We start from the raw sequence: 25,931 nt of genomic DNA on the forward strand, positions 1-25,931 counted from the left end.
GGGCTTTTCTCAGGCCTCACCAGTGACATTCTTACAAACTCTAATTGTACACAACTTTTGTAGAAGGTTGGCCTTAATATGCAATTTAACTTCAAGTTTTGCTTTAGTTGCAATATTGAATAATTTACCTAACCTCTTTCGCCCTTCATATATCTAAATTAAGGGTAAAATGTTTCCTTCAAAAAGTGTTGAGGAGATAGCACGTGTGCGCGCACGCACACACACACACACATATTATTAACATAATATATCTATGAGGAGTTTCCGTTGTGGCTCAGTGGGTTAAGAACCCGACTAGTATCCATGAGGATGTGAGGTTGATCCCTGGCCTCACTCAGTGGGTTAAGGTTCCAGCCTTGCCACGAGGTGTGGTATAGGTCTCAGATGTGGCTCGGATCCTGTGTGGCTGTGGTGTAGGCTGGCAGCTGTAGCTCCAATTCAAGCCCTAGTGTGGAAACTTCCATATGCTGCAGGTGTGGCCCCCAAAAAGTAAATAAATAAATAGATAGATAGATAAATAAAATATCCATGATATTCAGTGCATAATGAGTTCCTCCACCTTATCCTTAAGCTTAAATTCTTTGGGTATCTTATTCTGGTACCATATATACTGACTACACTACTTTTGGATCTAAAACTAATTATTTGTCATTTCTCTACTTGGAAATGTCTACAGGTTTCCTTTATCACACAGGTTCGGTGACTATGTTTTCACAAACAATTCTGATAAATTTTTCTTCCCCAGACAAAATATGTAAACTAGGAATTAGTCCAATGTATTGTTGGCTTTTTCGAAAGAACAAAGTTTCAATATCCTTTTGTACAAGGTTACCTTTTGATGCTTTTCTCTACTTCCTGGAGTGCACCGGTTAATTTTAACCAAGCCAGTCCCCTCCCAATCATGCCATGTTGCCATGTTTTTGCCCATACTGTTCTCTTATCCTGGAATGATTTCTTCCCTTATTCAAACCCTGCTTAACCTGCCAAGACCAGCCTTAAGTCCTGTCACTTAGTACGTAATCTTTGCTCAACTAGTGCCTTGGTATAGGGACCATGTCTTAAACTTTGGGGGGCATTTCTCTACAAACTTATCATAATGCTAGGCACTTGGTAGTTAATCAAATAATAAGTACAAAGTCCTCTGAATTTCAAATTTGTGCCCACAAATTCCTTTCTTAAAGAATCTTAAGATTTCTTCAAACACCTTTCTTCCTCTCTTGAGATACTTAATTGCTTTGTCATTACTTCCTTCTATCTCCTAACAACATTTTGTCTAACTTAGCTTTCCCTAAAACTCTCCTTATACTGGAGGCCATTTTATAGAGAGGCATTTATAGAGCCATTCACAGCCATTAGGATTATTGGCTGATTAAGGATAAGTCGGATAAGGAAACCCAGTGGGAACTAGTTCTGTTTTTTCTGGCTTTCTAATTTATCAAAGTCAAGTTCTCAAAGTCTAAATGTTTAATAAGTACTTTCTAAAAGATTTCATTGTTTTGTTTTTTGTTCTTATCACACTTGAGTGCTTAATAAACTTTATTCTCAGGGCTTGACATCATGCCAGAACTCTGCTGTGTCTTCTTCCATCCTACCAGCACGAGATCATGTGTTTTCATGAAAGAGCAAGGCTTTCAGGTCCACGGGGACCACTTACAAGCTAATAAATAAAACACTGGCTGGGCTTTTTCGAAGTGTTTGATGAATGACTGATTGACTGAACAGGATAAACGTAGGCGCAGAAAACAAAGAATAAAAGCAGCAGAAAAATTTTTTTCTCTAGTTATAGTGAAGTATGCTTAATTTATGGGGGTGTGGTAGGGTAGGTATGTGTTAGCAGAGTGATAGTCTACATGGAATTTACCAAAAGTACAGCCTGAAAATCAAGCATTTCTTCCTTTTTTAAGTTGAAGTACAGTTGATTGATCATGTTGTGTTGTAGCATTTCTCAATACTAACCTGAAACTAGATTATAATCCCTGATTTTTGTTTTAGATCAATTTATCTCTTAAAAGGACACAGAAAATGCTTCGCCTACCAAGACATGATAGAAACAATTCCTGTGAGGGCCTAAACCATCTCTGCTTTAATTTTCTACTCATCAAAACACCTCTTATCTATAATTTGGTCTCTTTAAGAGGACCTGCTGCCCAGAACAGAGTCTCACTCAGATAGATGGACCATTCTCATTCTGGAGCCAGGCAGATATCTCAGTACAAAGGAATGAAATGAGATTTTTGTTTGTCAGTCAGTATCCTGGGAGTTTAGCTAGCCCAGATCATTCCTCAGAGAGTTATCAACTCTTAATGAAATGAAATGATTAAGTTTTTCGAACTGCAAAGTTGTGATGACTGCACCCAAGTACTGCCACTCTCTGAGCACCTCCTTAAGGAGCCACTCCCCTGGACATCCTGACAAACTATGACCTAAGCAAACTTAGAGATAGGTTAATTCAATTCTCCTATTTTACAGAAAAGAAGATTGAGTCCCAGAGTCTGAATTGACACTGCGAACAAATCAGAGGTGACAGTGGGATTAGAAAAACAATTTTCCTTCTACTACACTACTTTACTTCAGGAAAGGCAGTGCTAAAAGATAAATAAGGCCATGGAAAGCAACTGTGAGTTGGTTACTGAAAAGGGGTTATGATGGGCCATGTGTATTATTAAAGGAAGAAAGGATGCTGGTGTCTAACTGAGTACCTCCTATATGCCTGTCACTGTTTTAAGGACTTTACTTGTATTACTAATTCAGTCCTCACAACAACCTTGTGAAGTTGTTAACATTACTCCTATTTTATAAGTGAGGAAACAGAACCTAGAAGAAAAAAATTGCTGCAGCTACTAAGAAGCAGATCTGAAATTCAAACACCCATCTACTTGACCTCCAAGCCCAGAGCTTTTATTTTTTCTTACTATATAGTTAGACCTGATAGATTTCTCTATAAATACTCAAGCAGTGTCAGAGTAAAGGAACTTCAAGTACAATATGCTCCCCCCCACCACTGCCCGTTTTATGTCTTCTATAAGGTATAAACCCATTTTAAGCGCTGAGTACTGAAAATTGCCGTAATATTCTATGTCAACGCACAACTCTCTAATGCTTATCAGGGGATTATGACAATATCTTATAATGATTTATTCTTAATTATAATTGTAGATGTCTGGTCTTATATAAAAAATGCTAGCCTTAAACAAAAAATATTAGGGGTTGGGTTAGTTTCTTTGCTGGAATATTGTGCTTTACAATTTCCATTAAAAATCTAAACTTTGAAGTGCATATGGGAAAGTCAGAGACTCAAAAACTATATTTTAAGGGGTTCTTGTTTTCCTACTCTTCATAATCTTTTTCAAGAAGCGTACGCTGCAATGTCAAAATGAGGAAGGAGGATGGCTGAATTCTAAATACATCTCAGGGAGCAGAGTCAACTTAGGCAGAGAGTCAGACAACTGCCAAAAAGAAAGAGTAATCGTTTTTTGTTGTTGCACATGCTAATATTAAATCAAATGCTAATTCAAACTAGCCTCCAATGATTTAAGGGAATGTGTCAGAAACCAACATGCTTGAAAGATTTTTATTGTTTCTTTTTAGCCAATGGTCTTAACAGTAACTTAAATTACTAAGATGTATTAATTCTAGATACTTAACCAAGAGTCTGCCTGAATAAAGTTTAAGTCAAAAACTGGAGGCTCAAATCCAACTCACAGAGGTGTTTTGCTTGGATCACAGAGAATTCTATTTTAATGTGAGAGCCAACATTTTAAAAAGATGAGAGAAAATCACATTTAGGAAATCCAGATCTTGAGCTTCCTAAAAAAAAAGGGATGATTTGGCAGTGATGGGCTCACACTTCCATATGGCCACAATCTGCAGAAACTGTGTGTTGGCTGCCCCTTTAGAGAGATGTGGTCACCAGTCAGCAGTTCCCGGCAGCCCACCTCACTCACTGTACTTACCTCCCCCTTCCTCATCCCCGGAGACATCTGAGTTTGTGACCTCTGTTTTATAGGAACTGAACAAGGAAAGCGGAGAAATTTAAAAACAAGCACCCCTCCCCCAAACTAAAAACACAGCCATATCACGTAGTCAATGTACTAGACAGCAAAAAAAAAAATGTGCTTCTCTAGTCCATTGCCTCAACCACTCGGCCATGACTACCCACTGCTTCTCAATATAGAGTGCCACAGAATTTGGGGACACTTATATCAATTGGCTCATGACAGAGGGAACATGACAGTGGTGTAAATCCTTCAACATAAATGTTCAAATGAAGTGCTTTCAGTATTCTGGCCCAAGATTAGATTCTAGGTGAATATTTCAAATGAACTCTTTTGTCTGAAGTCAATTACAAAATAGCTACTCAAATTTTTCTACCACATCTAATATTTATGCTGACTTTATCGAAGAGAAAAAGAGGACACAGCTTTCTTGGTTTGTCTAAAACCTCAGCGTATCCTAATAATTAGACTCTTCTTTTTCTCTATCAGTAACTATGGCTCATCTCACCCTCAAAAGCCAAATCAAAATACTTGACCAGAATCAGAAACATGGTTACAATGTATGAATGACATATGGCCTTCTCTAGTGGTGCAAGTGATGCTTGCTTCTCTAGCAAGTTATCTTTCAACAGTTTCTTTTTTGCCCACCAGGTGGCGAAACAGCAAACTCAAGGTTTTATTTCAAGCAGCACTTTTTTTTTTTTTTTGGGATTTCCTAAGCATCTTAGGAAATAACTTTCAGGCCCCCTCCCTAACCCTCTGCTCCTTCAAGTTCAATTCACATTTCTCCCTAATATACGATGGCACTTCTTTTGTGAGCCAGTTAGACTAGATTTCACAAAGAATGGGAAGCAAAGAAAACTGCCAAGGACTCTGCCCAAGGTCACAGAAAAAAAGGCAAAATAAGAACTTGGACTTCCTAAGACTTGGCCCAGAGTTTGGGACTCAGGAAACAGTGACCTTTGAACATCGTTTCTGGTGTGCCAAAATTATTTGCAGCAGAATATTTAAGGGTATCAATTTAAAAGGAGGAAGTGAGGGCCGCCAAGGCGTACGTGTTTCACAGGGAAAGAAAACAAAGTCCTCAGGTTTCTAAAGAGGGAGATGTAAAGAAATGGGTCAAATGTGGTGCAGTGGGCACACGGGAGGAAGAAAGGCCAGGGGTAGGAGGAAAGGAGCTGAGAATAAGAATGCACAGGGAGGAGGGGAGGGGATCTGTACTAAAAGCACAGGCAGGCAGATCAAGGAAGCCATCCATGTGCACACAGAACACTCAAGACAATGAGAAGCCAGACAGACACCATGCCTCCAGTCAAGGAAACAGAGACTTAAGGAAGATCCATAAACACAGGAGAAAATGTGCACAGTTAAACACACTTCTTCCCTCATGTGAGAGGGGGTTCATATGCCAGGGAGAAGAGGCCTATTTATGGCCGAGAGGCGGCCCAGCACAGTGGCTTAAGGGCATGGACTCTGGAACCAGACTAGCCCGGCTGCCTGGGTTTGAATCCAAATCCTACCACTCACTAGCTGGCTGACCTTGAGCATGCTACTTAACCTCTCGGTGCCGATTTTCTTTGCTGTAAAATAATGTTAAAGAAATAAACAAATTAAATAAAACACTGAGAAGCGAGTCTGCAAATAGAAAGTGCTACTTAAATAAAATAAATTACGTGCATACAGAGGAATGCATGGAGTTGTCTCACTTGCTCAAACTCTAAGACAGTTACAGTTTAAAACAAAGCATACTCTCCTAGTGATACAAACATATTCTTGTAGAAAGAGTATTCACAAAAACCAAGACATTCTAAAGTTTAGGGTCCTAGATGGTTAACAAACCACAGCCATAGAAGGAAAGAGAACTCAGTGGCGAGGTAGCTGGAAAAAGAGTTGGAATGTATGGAACACATGCTATCTAAGAAGTCACAGATGAGCTTCTACTCCAGACCCTGGACATCAGGCTGGGATGGCTGGGGCTGTGGAGCTGGGAGGTGAGGGCAGTGGCTGTAGTGGTGGATCAACCGCAGCATGTTAAGACTGACTGGTGTCCTTCGCCGCCAATCAAACACAAGAGTGGAAGTAAAATGAAGCTGCTGGCCTGCCTCCTCTATTGAATCTCTACTTACTTCACCTCTTCATTCCCACGTTAAGGGCTTAGTCCAGGCCTCTATTCTCTTGCCTGGGTTTCTGAATCAGCTAAATAAATACGTGATCACACCATTCTCCTCCTTATCCACCTACCCTTATGGACTTCCAAATTTAGTGACATAAAATTCAAACTTGACCCAGGAGATTCTTTATGATCGTGCTTCGATGTCACTGTCTAATTTCATCTTTCACCTCCTGACTCAATCAATTTTAACCCACCCAGAACTTCTCACTATTCTCTGAACATACAATATTCTATGATGCTGGGCCTGAATCCCACTTTATGATCTTTCCATCAGGAAGTCTTTTTCTTCCTCCAAGACCCACCTTAATTGTCATCTCCTCAGGAATGTCCTTCTCAGTTTCCAAAGCAGAGAAACTTCATTTTCTGAGTGCCTACAGCACTGAGACCAAGCATCTCATAATCCATACCACTCAAGACTGTAATTTACCTGTTTAATTGTCTGATTTCCCATTAACCTCTCAGCACCTCAAAGAGCGAACTGTTTTTACTAATTTTTAAAAACTCCCAGACCCAGCACATACCTGAACCCAGCATATACTGTGGTTGGGCCTCTCAAAATACCTTGATTGAATCAAACACAACCCTTCCATAAAGTAGGGAAAAGAGAATCTAGTTCTAACAGTATAAATGTTGAAGCAGAAATGAGAAAACAATTGAGACTGTCTTGCAAAGGATCAGGCTCCACTGTCAAGGGGTGCAGACCGCCCACTGCTCACCGCTGAATATCCTTGTTCTTCCACAAGGAGGCTGACTGAGCCTTGGGAACTCGTTCAATGAAGTTCACCAGCTCTTCCATGAGGAGCCTGTGTTTAAACAAAGGACATGATGAACACTCAAGAGAATTAGAAAAGCAAGGCCCTCTAACATTGCAGCCAAGAGAAATGGGCTTGTCTGCTGTCTCTCCCTGTCTTTCTCTCTGTTGCATATAAACATGGACACCATTTTATATGAAGCTGAACAAAAACCTAGCCTTCATGTTGAATTTCCATGTTAAAAATTACAAATGTAAGTGATTTAACTCACCTTTAAAACAAGCTGGAGTGTTTCTTGTCTCTAAACATTGAGAAAATATAAGCCTACGGTTTAACTCTCACTCTTAAGATCTCTGCCTTTATTTATGTAATTAAAAATTCAAAAGGAGAAAAAGTTAAATGGGTATTAAGTACCTGATATTGGTGGCAGCAGAGGTGGGGGTAGAGTTGTTTTTTAAGGACAGTATTAAATGGACATTTTAAACTGGTCAAATAAGTTTTCTTGATGTATGTTTTAGGAAGGGACAAAATTCCACATGGTAGAATACTCTAAGGACTAATCCTAAAAATCTAACTCAAGGACCTGCAGAAGGATAGGCTCTGCAGATCACAAGATGGGTTATCAGAGAATTACAACTGAGGAAATCTAAGAAATGCCTCAGTGAGTGGGATGAGTGATGCCATGCTCTGAGGAATACAAGGGACAGAGAGCACTATGAGGGCCCTGGGTGGCTGGCTAGAGGATGACTCGGAACCTAGAAACGGATTTTCAACACCTTGAATCCTTTGTATAACCCAGGATAGATGTTCCACATTGATTTAAACCCTCTCCTAAAAACATATAGTCATGGTGAGGTATCAATATGTTAGAATCTGAATGCTGAGCAACTTCCTTTCATTCCCATTCATTTACTCATTCCTAGTACCACTGTTATCTTTTTGAAGGAGCAGTACCCGTTCCCGCATCCTAAGATCTGGCTTCCAGGCTCATCTCTTGTTTGGCTGCAGCTTTCAGGAGAACAGTCTGGTATGCATCCTAGGGCATTAACTTTCTCAGACTAGAATCTAACGTGCTCAGCTTATCCTCTCACTGAAACTGATCCCTCACCTTGAGTGTTGTACTTTTCTATAATGTCTCTTCCTCAGATCATTTGTTTTTCTGTACACTCTGCAGGTAACATAGTTTGACACAAAAATAGGAACACGGTTTGGTTCATTTCTGGTAATTCCACCTTGGTGGACTTCAGCCAGACCCTAGAACCCAAAGCTAAGAGTCTATTTTGCACTTTGAGCACCTATTTTTAGGTTTTGATAGTTTTACCTTGTATTGTGCTTGTTTGTTTGCTTCAACACAATCCTTTTTTTCCAGGGTAATTTTCTTCACATGATTTTTTTTTCCTCACTAAATGACGCTGCGGTTAGTTGAAACAACCATCTGTCCCATGGAGGCTTGGGAGGGGCGGGACCAGAGATGGCTTGGCATTCTCAGAGTCAAAGGCAAGCTCTGAGGTTTTTACTCCATAGAGTTTCACTCTGTCAACAGTACAGACACCTTAACCATCTAATTACTTATCCTGTTTTCTACAAGCTGTCTCCATTTATAGGCTGCACTCAACTATAAATGGTGGGGGGTTAGGGGAGGGGGGGGCGGATTTTGAAAGCAAAGTAATAAAATTTCTTCTTCTTTTCTTAAATATGCTATGTTCCTTTCTCATGGGAAGTGCTCTGCATTGCATCTTGGTAGCATCTCAGTGACTGTTACTCCCCTAATTAGTATCTTCGGCACAGAGGAGCTGTCTCTGCAAACTCCTTCTTCCCATTCTTCTAAAAAAGACTAACAGCCACTCTTGGCAGCATCAAACTCTAGGCCACGCCAGTGAACATTTGTTTTATCTAAAGAGTTGTCTCTTCATGCCTATTCTCTGGGTCAGCTGCTCAGAAGGAAATAATGATCCCTTCTGACACAACACTCTATTAAATAGTCACTGCTGAAGGAAGGAGCTCTCTGGTCACTTTCAAACGGCAGAACAGCGAACGCTCTCACCCTCTCACCTGCCGATCTGAACGGTGGGCTCAGTGGCATACACCGTGCCTGTGAACCCGGTGTGCTCGGTGATGTAGGGCAGAGCCATCATGCAGTGATAGTTAGAGATGAGGATCACATCTACCGTAGACAGATCTATTAGCTCCGTCTGAAAAGAAAGGGGAGGGAATGATACATATCTGTGGAGGGCACATAGATCAACATGATGGGGCTGAAAAATGATGTTGTCAGAAAGCAGAGGCATGGTTGTGGTATTGCAGAATAATGACACTTTTCCTACAACACTTCGACTCCCCCATTTTAGGATATTTCCTAGTGTCGGCATTAAGCAGAGGGCGGCATGGGGATCGATGAGGACACAGCCTGTCCACCAGCAGTGCCCTGATTTTACTAAAACAGAGTTCTCAGTTAGACATAGGAGGATAGATGGCAGCAGGCTACTTCAGCCATTGCTTCCTGGCAAGTGGGACCAGGTAACATGAAGCAGAGAGAGCAGAGCATCGGCTGCAGGGAATGAGAATGGAACACACCACTGCTTTGGGCCACAGGGAACAGGGATCGGCATACAGAAACTAGCTCTTCAAAGTCAAATGTGGGAGGGGACTTTCCTTTTTTTATGAGGTAACTCTTGACTACAAGTGCTGGATAGAGCCAAAAAAAAAAAAAAATCATAGTGGCAGAGTCAAAAAAGAAGATTATACCCTAATTATAACCCCAAATCTACCTTTTACTGAATAGCTATAAAGGTCAGCTGAAAAGGAATGGAGTTTCCTGGTGGCCTAATGGTTAAGGATCTGGTGTTGCCACTGCTGTGGCTTGGGTCACTGCTGTGGTGTGGGTTTGACCCTTGGCCTGGGAACTTCCGCATGTAGTGGGTGTAGCCAAAAAAAAAAAGAAAAAAGAAAAAAAGAAAGGTCAGATGAAAAGGGAAAAGACAAGTTGGCAGGTGATGGGAAATGCTACTCATGTTTAGTAAATTGTATGAAAATTCTTTTAGCAGAAGGGACTGTTTTACCCATAAATTTAAGTCCTACCTCTCTTTTAGGGCTCAATTCTCTTCTTCCACTAAGCATTCCTGATTAGCTCAGATGAAAGAAACCACTTCTTCCTCAGAACTGCTCCGGCACTTCATGAATTTCTCTCTTATGGCTGTTATTATTCTGTACAATGGTACTTCAAAGTACCACTTTGTCCCTCAAAGACTGAATGTCTCCGAACTCAAGAATCCTAGGTGACTCATCTCTGTTCCCTTTCAGCTGCAGCAGCCAGCATGTTAAGAGACAGTGCACTGGGGTTGAAGAATGCATGGTGACAAGTGGCACTCTCTCTGGAGAAAGTGAGATGCTATGGTTCAGAAACATAGCCCCAGTTGCCAAGCTGCCCTCATGGAAGTCACTCCACGGATGTGTGCAGTATGGACAGTGTGGGGTCGCTCAGGGAAGTGCTTCAGTGGGAATGGGTCCCAGAGCTTCCATGTCCTCCACAGAGACGTAACAAAGATGGCTGTGCCACCTCTGCAAGCGACAGAGACAGTATGCCATTTTGGCTGTGGGTATTTCCTGGCTGAGCAACTTTCCGTGTAAAGAAAGTTGACTGAATAAAGCCACCAAGGCATAATCTGCTCCTGAGGACAGCATGGAGTTCAGAGGTCAGAAGCTACTCACTGCCAGGGCGATAGTCATCTGTGTGAATAAACTGTCTAATGACAATGGCTGAACTCTATGCTGTGCACTCAACTTCCAAGACAATAACCTCACATGGTCCTATTCCCCAACACCCCTCTAGAACCATTTTTATACACATGAGAAAGTGAAGGCAGAGTAGCAGAGTGACAGGTTCAGAAGAAAACAAGGGAAGGACAGTTGAAGCAACAGTAAAGCTCAAAAGCATCCCTACCTTAATTCTACCTATATAGAAACTGGGTAGGAATAGTTGAAATTTTTCTTAAATATGTAAGAATCAGCCCACAGGGAATTCCCTGGTGGTCTAGTGGTTAGGATTTGGCGCTTTCACCACTGTGGCCCGGGCTCTATCCCTGGTCTGGGAACTGAGATATCACATCAAGCCACTGCATACTGCAGCCAGAAAAACAAAAAACAAAACAGCCCACAGAGTCTAGGAGAATAAGACATTTGGTGAGGACAGCTGAAACACACACACACACACACACTGCCTGGATATATCAAGAGTGTCTACATACATTTTTCTCAGAAAAATAAATTTAATTTTATTATTATTTTCTTTTGTCTTTTAGGGCTGCATCCACGGCATTTGGAGGTTCCCAGGCTAGAGGTCGAATTGGAGCTACAGCTGCTGGCCACAGCCACAGCCATAGCAAGGTGGGATCTGAGTAGAGTATGTGACCTACACCACAGCTCATGGCATCACCGGATCCTTAACCCACTGAGCAGGGCCAGAGGTCGAACCCGGGTCCTCATGGATCCTAGTCGGGTTGGTTACTGCTGAGCCACGAAGGGAACTCCACTTTAATTTTAAACTTCTTGTATACAGACACTGAGTTCTACAGACCATGAACTATAATTTTATGGTCAAAACCACTATAATTTATTGGTTGCTTACTATACTGTCCTAGATTTTATGCAGTGTATAGTATAGATTTTTGGGGGAATACAAAGATATTTAAGGTAGTTTCACTAGAGAATCAATTATATATGAGGAGTGGGATTTTAGTTCTGCCTGGCTTGGCCACATGTCAGCCAAGACTGGACTGTGCAGGAAGGCCCTCTCTCTTGATTCTATGACTCTCCTATCTTCTCCTGATCATACAATGCCCTGGTTGATCTTAAAATAGTGAGCATTACTAACTTGTCATAATCCACAAGTTATGATACAAGTTGAAAAACTCTAGAACCCTAAATATATTGGTGCTGCTTTAGCTCTGCAAAGGTGAACTGTGAAACAGTGACTGTCTAATTTCAAAGTTTAGTTCTCTGTGGAGCAAGTCAGAAAGTCACCAGAACACCAAGCCATGAATCCTCCACTGTTGGCCCTAAGCTGAAGGCTGCAGCAGTCAGTGCCATAGGCAGTAAACTGAAAATAAATGCAGCACTTGGACTAGCAATCTTTGAGCAGATGGGGAACTGCCCCACCAATTCCTAAAAGACAAATGAGGATGACAAAAAGATTTTATTGGCAGGTGGGGAGAGCTCAGGATTCTGGATAACTCCACTCTTGTCCCTACTACTTCATCACAAACTTTCTCCTTTATCTGCCAACTTCAACTACCACGGCCTTCTTTGTTTTCCTTCCTCTCTTTTGCTCTGGGATCCTAAAAGAGCACATACATATACTTCAAAGAGAGAAAAAAGTTTATCTAATAGGTATCAAAGCAAGCTGTGGAACTGGAAAGAGAAAGAGGGGAAAAGGACAAAAATAAAGGACACAGTACTCCCAACTTCTTTTCTCTCTGGTACTGACTTATGAAAGTATTTTCCACAGGCATGGAAATCCCCTGGGCACATGGAAGGAAGAGAATGGCAGCTTCTTATTTATTTATTTATTTTGTCTTTTTGCCATTTCTTAGACTGCTTCCGTGGCATATGGAGGTTCCAAGGCTAGGGGTCTAATCGGAGCTGTAGCCGCCGGCCTATACCACAGCCACAGCAACGTGGGATCCGAGCCGCGCCTGTGACCTACACCACAGCTCACGGCAAAGCCGGATCGTTAACCCACTGAGCAAGGGCAGGGATTGAACCCGCAACCTCAGGGTTCCTAGTCGGATTCGCTAACCACTGCGCCACGACGGGAACTCCCAGAATGGCAGCTTCTTATTGATTTCCTCAGGACCCCTGGGCTGGCTAGTGGCTCACCTCCACTCATCTGTGTGCTGAGAACTCCATCCAGGCCACTCTGGTGATTAGGCCTGTCAGGTGAGATTAGTTTCCTTTACAACTAGTGGAAACTGATTTCAGTTTCCCTTAAAACAATGAAGCTGGACCCAGATGCTTATAACAAGTCATGTTATAACAATATGTAAGCAACAAATATCTGTGACTCAGTTCGGAATCTGTGAAATTTCAAGCAATATTCCATATGTTATTTTAAGTGAGCAAGAATTTTCACAGTTACTATATTGGTTGAATAATAGCAATTCTCAATTACCCCAGAAAAAGAATGGCAATCTGAGACAGGGGCATTATCCAGTCTGCCCCCTGCATCTGAGGATGTGAAACCTGCAGATGCAGAGGGCCAACCCTCTCCACTGTACTACATCATCTTATATTAGGTACTTAAGTATCTGTGGTTGGTATCCATGGGGCTCCTGGAATCAATCCCCTGCATATACCAAGGGATGACTATGATTACAAAACTGAAAGGCTTGAGTTATTTCTTTACCTTGTTCCAAACCACCCCCCAGTACAAGTGTCAGAGGGGATTTTTAGAAAGAAGAATAGGAAGAAGAGAGTGACTCAGTGATTTACAGATAACATAAAAAGCTCCTAAATGATCACATTTTAGCCATATAACACAGTGCCTGGAAAAATAGATTCATTTCAATTTGAAAACAGGAAGCTAAGCCCCTTACAATTATTTCTTGAATTCATTTTGAGAGATGGCAAGATGTGCTTTGTTTCTACAATGAGATTCACTTTAATCTTACCTCGGGTAGGCAGAATTCGGGCACGGAATCCACAAATACATGACCTGAGCACTCCTTTAGCTCCTAAAAGACAAGAAAAGAAAAAATTCCAGGAAGACATATCCAATACATAGAGCACTAGGGAAATCTCATCCCCAAATCAACCTTTCCATAAAGTATCACAGACTGCTGGAGTTGGAAGAAAACTGGAAAGTTAGCTAGGTCAACTGTTGCTGGTTTATGCTCAGAAAGGCTAAATGTTTATTCAGGATAAACAAAATGCTGATTGGCAGCTGACTGAAGAAGTGAATGCACATTTTTTTTTTTTCTTTTTACGGCCGTACCTGTGGCATTAGGAAGTTCCTAAGCCATGGGTCGAACTGGAACTATATAGCTGTGGCCACACTGGATCCGAACTGCATCTGCAACCTTTGCTGCAACCTGCCTACTGAGTGAGGCCAGGGGTCAAATCCATATCCTCACAGAGACAACACTGGTTCCTTAACCCACTCAGCCACAACAGGAACTCCAATGCACATTTCTTGATGGCACTTCGAGGAAGCCATGTGTGGACAAGATTTCCATGTGCTTCCATGATTCATGATCCAGTGCCTTCCAAATAATAGTTCCATGGACCATACCGGCAATATCAGAATGATCTGGGAACACTGATGGAAGTAGATTCCAGGGCCCTACCTAAGATCTAAGGAATCAGGAACTCTAAGGATAAGGCCATGGAACCTATATTTAAACAAGCACCTCCAGGGATTCTGTTCTGGCAATTAGGTTAGGAGTCCCAGCCGTAAACAAATGACATAAAGCCTCTTTCTCTTCCTACCAAGGGTTGAGGGGAAAGTAGAGGAGATGAAGAGTAGAGATTAAACAACCACAAATACCACCACTATCATTCAAAAGAAAAAAGTGGACTTAGAAAGAAAGAGAGGAGTTCCCAGCATGGCTCGGTGGTAACAAACCCGACTAGTATTCATGAGAAGGTAGGTTCGATTTCTGGCTTCACTCAGTCGGTTCCAGTGTTGTCGTGAGCTGTGGTGAAAGTCTGAGACATGGCTTGGATCCCTGTTACTGTGACTGTGGTTTAGGCCAGTGGCTGTAGCTCCGATTTGACCCCTGGCCTGGGAACTTCCTTATGCCATAGGTGAGGCCCTAAAAAGACAGAAAAAAAAAAAAAGGAAAGAGAAGAGAGAGCAACTTCCCACTCTGCCCATGACCTACCATATTTAATATGCCTGCCTTAGTTTGGATTCCTTCACAAGCAGACCCTCAGAAAAGGGTAGGTGCAAGCTTATAAGGGAGGTGTTAAAAAAAACAGCAGGAGGAAGGGCAAGTGATAAAGGGAAAAGAAGGTGGCTGATAATGGATATGTTATGTAGCTACACACCACTGTGGGCAACAGAGGCTCATTTCCAAAGAGAAACTCAGAAAGAGGGTAACACCTACACCATGGAGTTATTCTACCCAGGGGCAAGGCATTTGGGCTATTTATCTAACAACTCCTGCATTTGGGGCAGCTTCAGGAAACACACTGTCAGGCAAAGCCATACAGGTATTGACATCTGGAATTATGACAAAGGACACTGAAGAGACAGGAATGGGCCACCAACAGGGTCTGCTACAATGCCTCCAGGAGGCCACTAGAGTTGCTGCCTTCCCTTGATGACATTTCATACCAATATCTATGTAGGAGTTTTTGCTCCGAAGTTAAAGCAATCTGTGACTTTAGAACAAATCTAGTGAAAGAATGTGCTCTTTCCCGAAAGAGAAAAATACTGTTAGAATTTTGTTCCACTGTGTTTTTATTAGTCACCAAACATAGATTTCTATATACTCATATATATACATATATATTGATGTACTGTAGTCTGAATGATTTTACTCTCAATCTTTATCTGAAAATAGGGTATTAAATAAATGTTATTTTTCTTTTGAATTTTACACATTGCATATCAGAAACTTGATAGAATATTTCCTCCCCTTGCCCTCCACTGTAAACTCCAGTTCCTCTCCTGTGAGTACCATTTAACCAGTGAAAGGCTGAGCCAAAAAGAGCCTGAAAACCATTTTTAATTACAATGTACCTGCCAGCTAAAAACAAATGAGCAATTACGTTTAATGGAACACGACTCCCGACTCCCTTAGGATGAGGTTAAAAATGATTAAAGACAAACCATGGGAAATTTCAAAGCACTGCCTGGTCTTATATTGGCTATGTAATCTCCTTCCCTGTATTGCTATGTATCAGGGTATGTCTGTCTCCCATGATAAAGCCTCCTCCAAGGCTCTCATCCTTCCTGGCCTGGAGCAGCATATTTGCCATTCCATGCACTTACAATGTCACTGTGTTTTATTCACCACTCCCTTCTAATGAAATGCTCCCACATACACATGCAAGTCATTTCGCTCACAATGAATGGGTAATGGGATGCTTCTAAGCCTTTCTAAGGGAACAATGATTTACAGCCAGCAGGAGGGTTAGGCTGAAATTTCATCAGGTGCACAGATTCTTGAATGTCACAGGATTTTACAGTTGGCTATGAGGGAAATCTGCTTTCAAATCATGCATTTGGCTCCCACTTGAGGTTGGGGTACAGGTACCGGAATTAATTCTGTAAAAAGAGCACCTCTGTATTTAAAAATGTCTACTACAAGAAGGAAATGCCTTATTCAGATGAATCATTTTAAGAATCTTTACACTTAGTCTTTCAATTGTGAAACTCGGGAGAGGAAGAATGATTTGGAGGTCTAAGAACAGCATAGATTAGCATTACAGTTTTTAATCTTCCTTTATCGCTGATTTTTTTCAGTATAAAATTTGACTCGATTATAGTTTTAACCATTTTTTTATCTTTGGTCTCTTATGTGTAAAGCTAAATACCTAAAAACACTTGAGGAAGGAATTACTGTGATGATAATCTAATACCAAAAATTGAAGGACTTTTCTTGTGTTGCAGTGGAGGTCCAATGTCATTGCAATGGCTCGGGTCAAGGTTGTGCTGCAGGTTCGACCCCTGGCCCAGGAACTTCCATATGTCGTAGGTGTGGTCGAAAAAAAGAAAAAACTCACAGTACTAAGAGGGTTGAAATTACTAAAAAAAAAAAAAAAAAAAAAAAAAAAAAAAAAAAGTAAAAGAAAAAGTACACTCCTTACCTGTAGAGAAATAGTACAAGCTCAGAACAAAATGAACTGGATGGAATTCTCTAATAAGCATCACCTTTGAAACTCTCATCACAATTCTAAAAATAATAGTTTTCTTTATATTGTGATAAAATGTACTTGCAGCAGATGCTCTTATATTTTACACATGAGAAAACTGTTTCTACAACTGAACACCAAAATTCCCTAAAAGGCTCTTAAAAACAATAATCATCAAGTACTGAAGACTCTACATGGGTCACGGGATTTTTTAGGGAGAAGACACAGGGGAGGAAATAATGAGCCCATGAGTCACCATTACTATAAGGTGGCTCCGGGATGACAAGACAGCTTTTCTCTAGGTACAGATACACTTTAGCTAATCATTACCTTGTCCAAGAAAGCATTTCCATCCTTTAGGGACCAGCCAGGAAGATTAGACAGCCTGGGACTGCAAAACAAAAGATTAAATTATCCTAAATAGATTATAATCCTCAGTGATTTCATGGTGACTGTACTGGCTCCATAAAGGTAAAAACAGTTTGAAATTACTGGCAGCAATGCTCACCCAAAATACCAATCAAAAAGATGAAAAGTAACTGTGGTACCAAGGTTAAGAATTATGTGGCAATGGAACATGAAAAAGCTAAATAGTTTTGTGCTAAATTGGGAAAATTAAAAGAATGCTATGTGGACTAATAAAGAGAAAAAAGAGAGATGGACTACGAAAGCATTGGATAGTTATCTAATTACCAGCCCCGACTTCACCTTGCCTGCGTCTGACAAGCCTGAGGGGAAGCCATATATGGGACCAACATATTGTGGGTGACAAAACAGACCTGAGAGGGGTCAGGTACTCTGACAAGAACATTTAGCTACCTACCAGCCAGAATCAGATAAAAATATCTGATTTCTGGTCAAGTCCACATTCTGGATTCATTGCCTATAAATGGATTAGTCATTTGTCACCTGTGGCTTGCAATTCTAATTCTGGAAAATGAAGCTAGTCTTCTGAAATGTAACAAAATGACACTATATCTATGCAAATAGTTTCTAGAAGGTGAGGTTTATTTCACATATCTGAATCAGAAATCATTCACTCTGGTAATCTCAGGATTTAACTGTGTACTATTAGTTGACTAGAAGAATTATGCTGGAGGCGGAAAATGCAAATGACTCAAGAGAAAAAAAAATGCTGTTAAGAAAAACATAATGATCAAGGTGATATGCGAAGAAAAGAACATCGGACGTACAAGTTGCATGGCAAAAGGATTTTAACACTTCAAAATTAGTCTATGAGGTAAAAATTAAGGGCAAAGTATACGTGTGGGACTAAAAGACTCTATAATCAGAAACCAAATTAATGTATAGAACTTTATCCTCTTACCAAAATAATTTTATCAAATTCTGACTTTGTAATTAGTGGTATGTACAAAAGTCACACTGAAACATAAATATGTGAATAACTGTCAATCTTCTAGGAAAGATTAAACACTTGAATAAAATATGCATGAATCTAATTTTAGAAAAAATTGAGAATCTGGGGAAGTAAGCTTTAATTTTGACATAATTTCAAGCTCACAGAAAAGCTGAAAGAATGTAAGTACAATGAAGTCCCACGTACCCTGTGACTAGATTCTCTGTTTATGTTCTGCCTTTATTAATCAAAAAGTGATGGATTTCCCTTATGGCACAGCAGGTTAAGGATCTGGTGTTGTCACTGCAGCTGCTTGGCTTGCTGCTATAGCACAGTTCTATCCCTGGCCCAGGAATTTCCACATGCCACAGGTGCAGTCAAAAAAAAGGAGGCAGGGAGAATTGTGGACTTCATACTTGAGAACGCAGATTACTTAACTAGAAGAATCAAATTTGGTTGGCACAAATTATACCTGAAAAAAAATTTTTTTTTAAACTCTAGGAGTTTCCTCATTCAGAAAAACATTCTATTACCATGAGCTGTTTAATTCCCATCTCATTTCACAGTCACATACACAGTAGCATCACTTATATAGACTTCTTACTTAAAAGATATTGTTTACTATCAGATGAGATTGAAAAAACAAGTACTCTAATAGAAGTGTAATGACAAGACAATGGGAATACTTTCAGCGCACTAACTTTCTAAAAGAGGGCTGTAAATACCCACTTCCCTTTACAAAGAGAACTGGATTACAGGATGTGAATTCTGTCTATTCCTCATCGGACACACACAAATCATCCTTGAAGTTACAGATGACTGATTCAATTAGTTTCGTCCTCAACAAGTGGCTAGAAATAGTACACTGCTTATCAAAAAATAATGTCTTAAAAAATTTACTTCTATGAAGGCTATAGTTACTCTGGATTTGAGAAATTGCTAGTGGATGGGACTGAAAGCTCCAAGGAGAGCATAGCCATGTTATAACAACAGTGTCAAAGATAAGGGCCACAGAAACGTGTCACAGATGGCAAATGGATGCTGACTATGGAGATGAAAATATTGTTACTGGGGTCCAGAAAGTTAATGACTAAATGATGAACAGTAAACTTTAAGCTACCAAAAAGGCAGAGATTTATCACTTTGTTCTTAATGATTACAAATTTGTGTAAAATTTTTAAACAAGGAAACAAATCTCTTCACAGAAACCTCCATTAATAAAATACGGGAGGCAATGACATTAGAAAAATTCTGATTATAGATGAACACATCTTGGCATCCACTATTTAACAATTTCTCTTTTTATTATTTAACAAATTCTAAGGAAAAGAGGATGCTATAAAAAAATGTTACAGTCAAGAAAAAGCCATAAGCATAAAATTTTTTTTTAGTATTTTTTAAAATAGGTAAAGTATTCCCATTAAGTAAGTAAATAAATAACTTAAGGCCTTTAAAAGTAATCCTTTGCCTAGAAAATAGTGAAAGGTAGAATGAACATGGTAGACAATTCTTTTTTTTTTTTTCTTTTTTTCTTTTTTTGCTCTTTAGGGCTGCACCCGAAGCAAGTGAGGTTTACAGGCTAGGGGTCTAATCAGAGCTACAGCTGCCAGCCTACACCATAGCCACAGCAACACCAGATCCGAGCCGCGTCTTGTGACCTACACCACACACCTCATGGCAACGCCGAATCCTTAACCCACTGAGCAAGGCCGGGGATCAAACCTGCACCCTCATGGCTTCTAGTCGGATTCTTTTCCGCTGCACCATGATGGGAACTCTGACAATTCTTTTTCTATGTTTTGTTTTCTAATTTCCTACTTTGAAATTTATTACTTTTATAATCAGAAAATAACAGAAGCAGGTCTACAATTCATTCATTCAAAAAATATTTACAAAAGTGTACTCTAAGTATGCAAACTACAGGGATATGACAGTAAATAATCCCTGAGTTTTAGGAGTTTTCACTCTAGTATAGGGAAATAGTAAGCTATTACTTACAATAGAATAAAAGAGCACTTGTGACAGTGTGCAGTGGTGTGAGAGCGCAGGGAGCAGGAGTAACATGGTGGAAATAGAGGGCATTTTTCCAGAAAGAGGAAAGGGAACAGCCTCCTAGTTTGGTATAATATGGAGGGAGGATGAGGTGCTCATCTTCACTCATTCATTAATGAGTTGAAGCACGGAGATGTGTCGAGCACGGAGATGCTGGTGATATGACCGTGAGCAACATGTACCAGTTCTCCTGTGGTGGGAGGAAAGACAGACAGATCAAGTAATCACACGAACAGAGAACAAGCTGTTAGGAACGAGGCAGGAGTATAGCTCAAAGCACCACAAAGTCTCCTGATGAAGGACTGGTCCAGGCAGCATCAGGACTTCTCTGAAGCTCTGATGACTGAGCTGAGGTCTGGACAGTAGTGCAGTCAAGGGGAAACTGGATTGAGGGGCAGGGTTCCGAGGGAACAGAGAAAGAAGCTTCAAGGCCCAGCACTTTGGAGGAAAGTGAAATTTCAGAAGAGTTCCATATACCCTCTCCCTCTCTCCAATTAAAATGCCATCTCTCTGTCCTTCCTATATAGAAACTAGAGTCTTAAAGGATCTGAGAGATGACCTCTTGCTAAGCTGGCTAAGGGAAGGTGGGATGAGGGAGCAGCAAAGAGCCTTCCTGGCTGAAGGGATAATCCGTGGAATGCTCCCAGGCAGGAGGTAAGATTTCTTTGAAACAGAGAGGAAACAAAGAGCATGATGCTAGAGCAATAGGCATAATGAACCAGGATGAACTTTGTATTTATCCTAAGAGTAATGAAAAACCACTGGAAGATCTTAAATAGGTGAGAGACAAGATGAGATGTGTATTTCTAAAAGATGACTTTGGAGAGAAGTGACAGCAAGTACCTTCTGATAACATATAGCATCATTTGCATGGTATTCCTACCAAAAACAGTAACCCCAACCCAAGCATGAGGAAACACGAGACTATATAAAATAAATGGTCTGTACTCCTAAAAAAAAGCCAGGTCATAAAAGACATATAGACTGTAGACTGTGAAACTCTTCCAGGTGAAAGGAGATCAAAGATGTAATCAGACACAATGTGTGCTCTGGACTGGATCCTGGATGGGTAAGTTATTTTTCTTTTTTGATATAAAAGGCATTACAGAGAACTATGAACTAGTATAACTTGGGAAATACGAATAAGGTACACAGTTCAGATATTAAGTTTCCTGATTTTGATTATTGTACTATGGATATGTAAGACAATGTGCTTCTTAGAAAATAGGCCCAAGTGTTTAGGTGGCAAAGGAACATTGTGCTTCTGTCTTTCAAGTGGGTCAGAAAAAACTATATGCATATGTATAAAGAAGAAATGATAAAGCCAATGTGATAAAATGTTAACAACTGGTAAGAGTAACTGGGAGTTGTTTGTACTACCCTTGCAACTTTCCCGTAAATATGAAGTGATTTCAAAATAAAAAGTTACACAAAAAGATGATTCTGGATCCAGATGGTGCCAAGAATAGCGCTGAAGAAACCGGCTGGGAGGTTTTAGCAGTAATGAGGATGATGACCACCAAGCAGCACTTAAGGGAAGTGACTGGATTCTATGGCTATCCAGCAGGTAAAAATGACAAGGCTTAATGAAAGAGTGCATGTGTGAAGTGAGCGAGGAAGGGGGCATCTAAGTTAACTCCCAGCTCTTTAGCTTTTACAACAGAAAGCCATTCCCTGAGATAGGGCAGCATGGGGGAAACCAGGTCCGTGAGGGTCTGCTCTCCTCCTCTGAACCAAGCCCAGTCATTAACTCAGTTTGGGGCATTTTGAGTTTTGAAGTGCTTTCAAAGGTACAACCAAGGAGAAAAACCAAGTAGGTATTTTGGATTTATGAGTCTGGAACTCAGAAGAGCATTATCAACTAAAAGTACACATTTGTAAGTTATTGTTTAGATGGTTATTGAGGCCCTGAGCATTTACTAAACTCCCCTGGTGGAGTCTCTGATGGCCAAGCACTGAATATTGAAGAATTCTGATGTGCGAAGGCCAGTTAGAGGAAAATGAATCTCCAAAGTAAACAGAGGAGGAAGAGTCAGAGAAGAAAACCAGGAACATATTATCATGGAGGAGAGCAATGCTGAATGGCTGAGGAGGATAAGGATGGCAAATATATAGCACAGCTAATGACATGGCAGTCATTCATGAATTTTACAAGATGTTTTGGTTGGTAATGTGGGCAAAGGAGATTGGAGAGGAATTAGGAGTGCCAAAGGAGAAGTGGAGTTGAGAGAAGGTTAAAAAGATTAAAAAAAATTTTAGGTTAGAAATGATTGAGCATAATTAAATGGGGAGGACTGGGTCAAGACGCAAAGATTCAAGATAAAGGAAAGATTGTAACAGCAAGATGACTCAGAAGGTAAGAGGGGTTGGAATCCAGAAAAGATATAGGGTTCATTCATGTGACAAATATTTACTGAGCAGCTACTACATGCCAAGAACTATTTTAGGCACTGGGGATACAGTGGAGAGCAAACAGCATTTCCGCCCTTGTGAAACTTATCTTTTAGCAGAGAAGAAAGACAATGTATAAACCAAGTATTTATGTATAATGTAATGTTATGTACTCTGAAGACAAACACAACAGGGTGAGGGGGTAGGGAGGGACTGGGGATACTATTTTAGGCAAGAATACCTCCAAGGATTCCGGCTTGAGCAAAAGAAGACACCTTTTGTAAGAAACTGACATGGGCTGCCGATCATCCTATTAATATAGCCTCCTTCTGAGAGGAAAACGAGGACCAGGGGGGAGAGAGTAGACATGGATTCCATATTCACTTGAGAATATAGAATTAGGTAAAGAAGAGAGGGAACAGGAAAGAGAAAACCTGTAGCTAGGACAGTGTGTCCAACTCAGACCCTGCAGAGTACGTAGGCCCTCTTTTGGAAACCGTCAGAGTACCTATACTTTACTTTTTTCACAATTATCACAAGTATATAGTTGTTTCCTTCCTTCCTTTCTCCCTCCCTTCCGTTCTTGATATGCTCTGAAGCTCTTCCATCTACTTTAGATCATGTTTCTGTTTCCCCTCTTTTATGCAGTATCACCTTTCACTACTGAGAGTTTATTTGCTTCTAAAAGTTACCCACTTCTCTTATAAATTGCTGCTTCTAACTAACAGGAAGCTGAAAAAACAACCTCCCAAACAAGGTCTCAGTAAGTGTAAACAGTGCTGACTGCAGGCCTAGAATAATCTGCCTGCTTTAAGATATGGACTTTGGCTTCATGTGTGATTTTATGTTAGCTCACTAGTAGGAAAATAATGCACAGATACCTGTCAAAAGAAATGTCAGGCTCTATGACGTCAAGTTCCTGCAAAGGAGGTTAAATGATTGTAAAATCCAATTCGTGGGGCTCATCAGTTGACCATTTATCAGCTCCTACGTGAATTAGCAAGAAAGATGAAATATATATGACCTCACTTGCACTGAGCAGTTGCAGGAACATTTTATAGAAGCTCAGAAGAAGTTATAATAAAGAAGTCAATCAATAAATCAATATAAAACTTTCCATCAACCCAGCCAGAGGAAATTATTTAGATGAAGAACATTTTTAAGGGAACAAAGTAAACTTGGGACATCGCACAATGTAATGGTCATCTTGATACTGCTGGGTACCATTTTTCTGCAAACTAAAGCTCATTTTGCCTTGGATGCATCCACACATACCTTTGAACAAGTGGCAAAGGAAGGAAATTGAGGGTGGAAGTCATGTCCAGTCCACAGTCCAACATGATGGTGGTTGACTTGAATTTGAGCACGTTGCATGGTAAGGTAGGGTGCCCTGAAAGGCAATACTGGAAAAAAAAATTCTAAAATCAAATCACTTCTGTCAACAATCAATTACAGAAAAAGTAAAAAAAAAAAAAAAAAAGTGAATTTAATGAAGCTGATCATCAACTCTCATTAGAACAGTGTGTAAATTCAGCTAATTTTCCATATGGTTTCCTCCTTTTTACAGTGCTGGATACCACTGCCCTTAGCATTCAATATATGCAAAAATCTCTGATCATACCCACTATTTCATAGGGTACCAAGTTATGTCTCAGGCAAGCAGAATTTTGGAGGGGCCAAAGTTTCCAAACAGAAGGTTTCCAGGGTGTACTTTTTTTGTTCCACTCTTACATGACACTTTCAGTTTCCCACTATCGCATCATACCTAAGTACTGGGTAAAGTCAAACTCTAAGCTGGAACACCAAACTGTGCTATAGGTTAGGTTTTTTCCTCTGTAAATAAGGGAGGTGACCTTCCTCCAAGAGGAAATGGTTGCGAAGGGTTAACAAACAAAAAACAAACATCAGTAAGGAGTCATGGCTCAGTCTTGTCAGAAGAAATGACTCAAAAGGACAAGTGACTTCCCTGCTGTGCAGATACAGGCAGGGGCGAGGGACACCCATTCCCAAGCAATCAGGGCCTCTTGCCTGTGGCCGTAGACCTCAGAAGTCAAAGGGGCACAAGCCACAAAGGCATGTTTGAAAGATAGTGATGAGGCAAGCTGTCACACTGACCTCACACATTCCTCGTGTCCTCCTCAATGCACTGGGGATGACAGATGTGCCACACTGAAAATTATTTATATGGGATGTACCCTGTGTCATCTTTCATAATTCAACTGCTGCTCTGAGGGGAAAAAAAAATGAAAGAAGAGGGAAAAGACTTTTCTCCCCACTTTTAAAGTCATTCCATAGAAGTCTCCCTTGAACAGTAAAGCCCAGATAATGGGGGGATCCGTGGTCTTCCATCTCTTGACGACCACATTCTTTCTGATATAAATGCAGGTCAGGGTAATGCACCATTAAATGATCACCCCCACAGGGCCATGTAGCACAGGCTAAGTCTTTCCAGGTATCTGTAGCTCTGTTGGTTCTTTTACTGGGTAAATTTCCTACTTTTCTCCAGAAGACATCATAGGAACTAAAGATTTCTTAAAACTGCAGGCTAAAAAGGGCTGAGAGCCAAGAAATTGTGGGTATTTTGCAAGTTTCTTTAACACAAGTTTATGTAAGATAATTATAGTTTCCAAACCATAATTCACAACTCATGGCCTAAAAGGGTACAGGGTTACTTATAAAGACAACAGTGCCAAAAAAGTACTAAAAAAGCAAGTAAGCAAGCAAGCCCAGGAAGCATAATTTGAATTAATTATGTTTTACCTAAGTTCATTATTTGATAGGTCTCAAAACTACAGGAAAAAGTTTTTGTACTCATCAAGGTAGAGCTATCCCTGGTCTGACGTTCTCCATCTGATTTCCTACTGTTAACTTGTTCTTTATCCCTATCTAAGAATTAAGTATTTGCTAAAGATAAACTATCTCAAAATGAACACAAAACATACTGTTAAATTTGCTCCACACATGAGTATTCTCATAAGAGCTTTCCTGTATTTCTCCTTTAAAAAGAAAAAAAAATCAGATACTCAGAAAAACCTAAAGTGAAAAGAAATGAATGTATATAATGGTAATTTCTGGTTGGCAAGACTATGGCATAATTTTCTTCTTTCAGCTTTCTGTATTTTTCAAATGTTTGAAAATGAGCTTTAACCATACTTTTATAATCAGAAAAAAAAAAAAACATTAAAACAAAACTGAAAAGTTAGCCAGTCACAATGAATGACAAAATCTTTTTTTTCTTTTTCTTTTTAGGGCCACATCCACAGCATATGGAGGTTCCCAGGGTAGGGGTCCAATTGGAGCCATAGCTGCCGGCCTACACCACAGCCATAGCAATGCTACATTCGAGCCGTGTCTGT

The 25,931-nt window shown here is 40.4% G+C and overlaps 1 protein-coding gene across 3 annotated transcripts in view; it reads right to left on the reverse strand.

Annotated features, from left to right (window-relative positions):
* Window positions 1-25,931, reverse strand: part of INTS9 (integrator complex subunit 9) — a 114,419-nt gene that overhangs the window by 55,339 nt on the left and 33,149 nt on the right. For all 3 annotated transcript variants that reach the window (XM_047761039.1, XM_047761038.1, XM_047761040.1), the window contains exons 2-6: window positions 23,851-23,978; window positions 17,106-17,166; window positions 13,586-13,648; window positions 8,973-9,112; window positions 6,885-6,971 (exon numbers count right to left, since the gene is read on the reverse strand). In XM_047761039.1, the coding sequence (XP_047616995.1) occupies window positions 6,885-6,971; window positions 8,973-9,112; window positions 13,586-13,648; window positions 17,106-17,166; window positions 23,851-23,915 (416 nt within the window). In that variant the 5' untranslated portion in view covers window positions 23,916-23,978. The remainder of the gene's footprint in view (window positions 1-6,884; window positions 6,972-8,972; window positions 9,113-13,585; window positions 13,649-17,105; window positions 17,167-23,850; window positions 23,979-25,931) is intronic.

The sequence above is a fragment of the Phacochoerus africanus genome, chromosome 15 (assembly GCF_016906955.1).
Source record: "Phacochoerus africanus isolate WHEZ1 chromosome 15, ROS_Pafr_v1, whole genome shotgun sequence".
NCBI classification, from domain to species: Eukaryota; Metazoa; Chordata; class Mammalia; order Artiodactyla; family Suidae; genus Phacochoerus; species Phacochoerus africanus.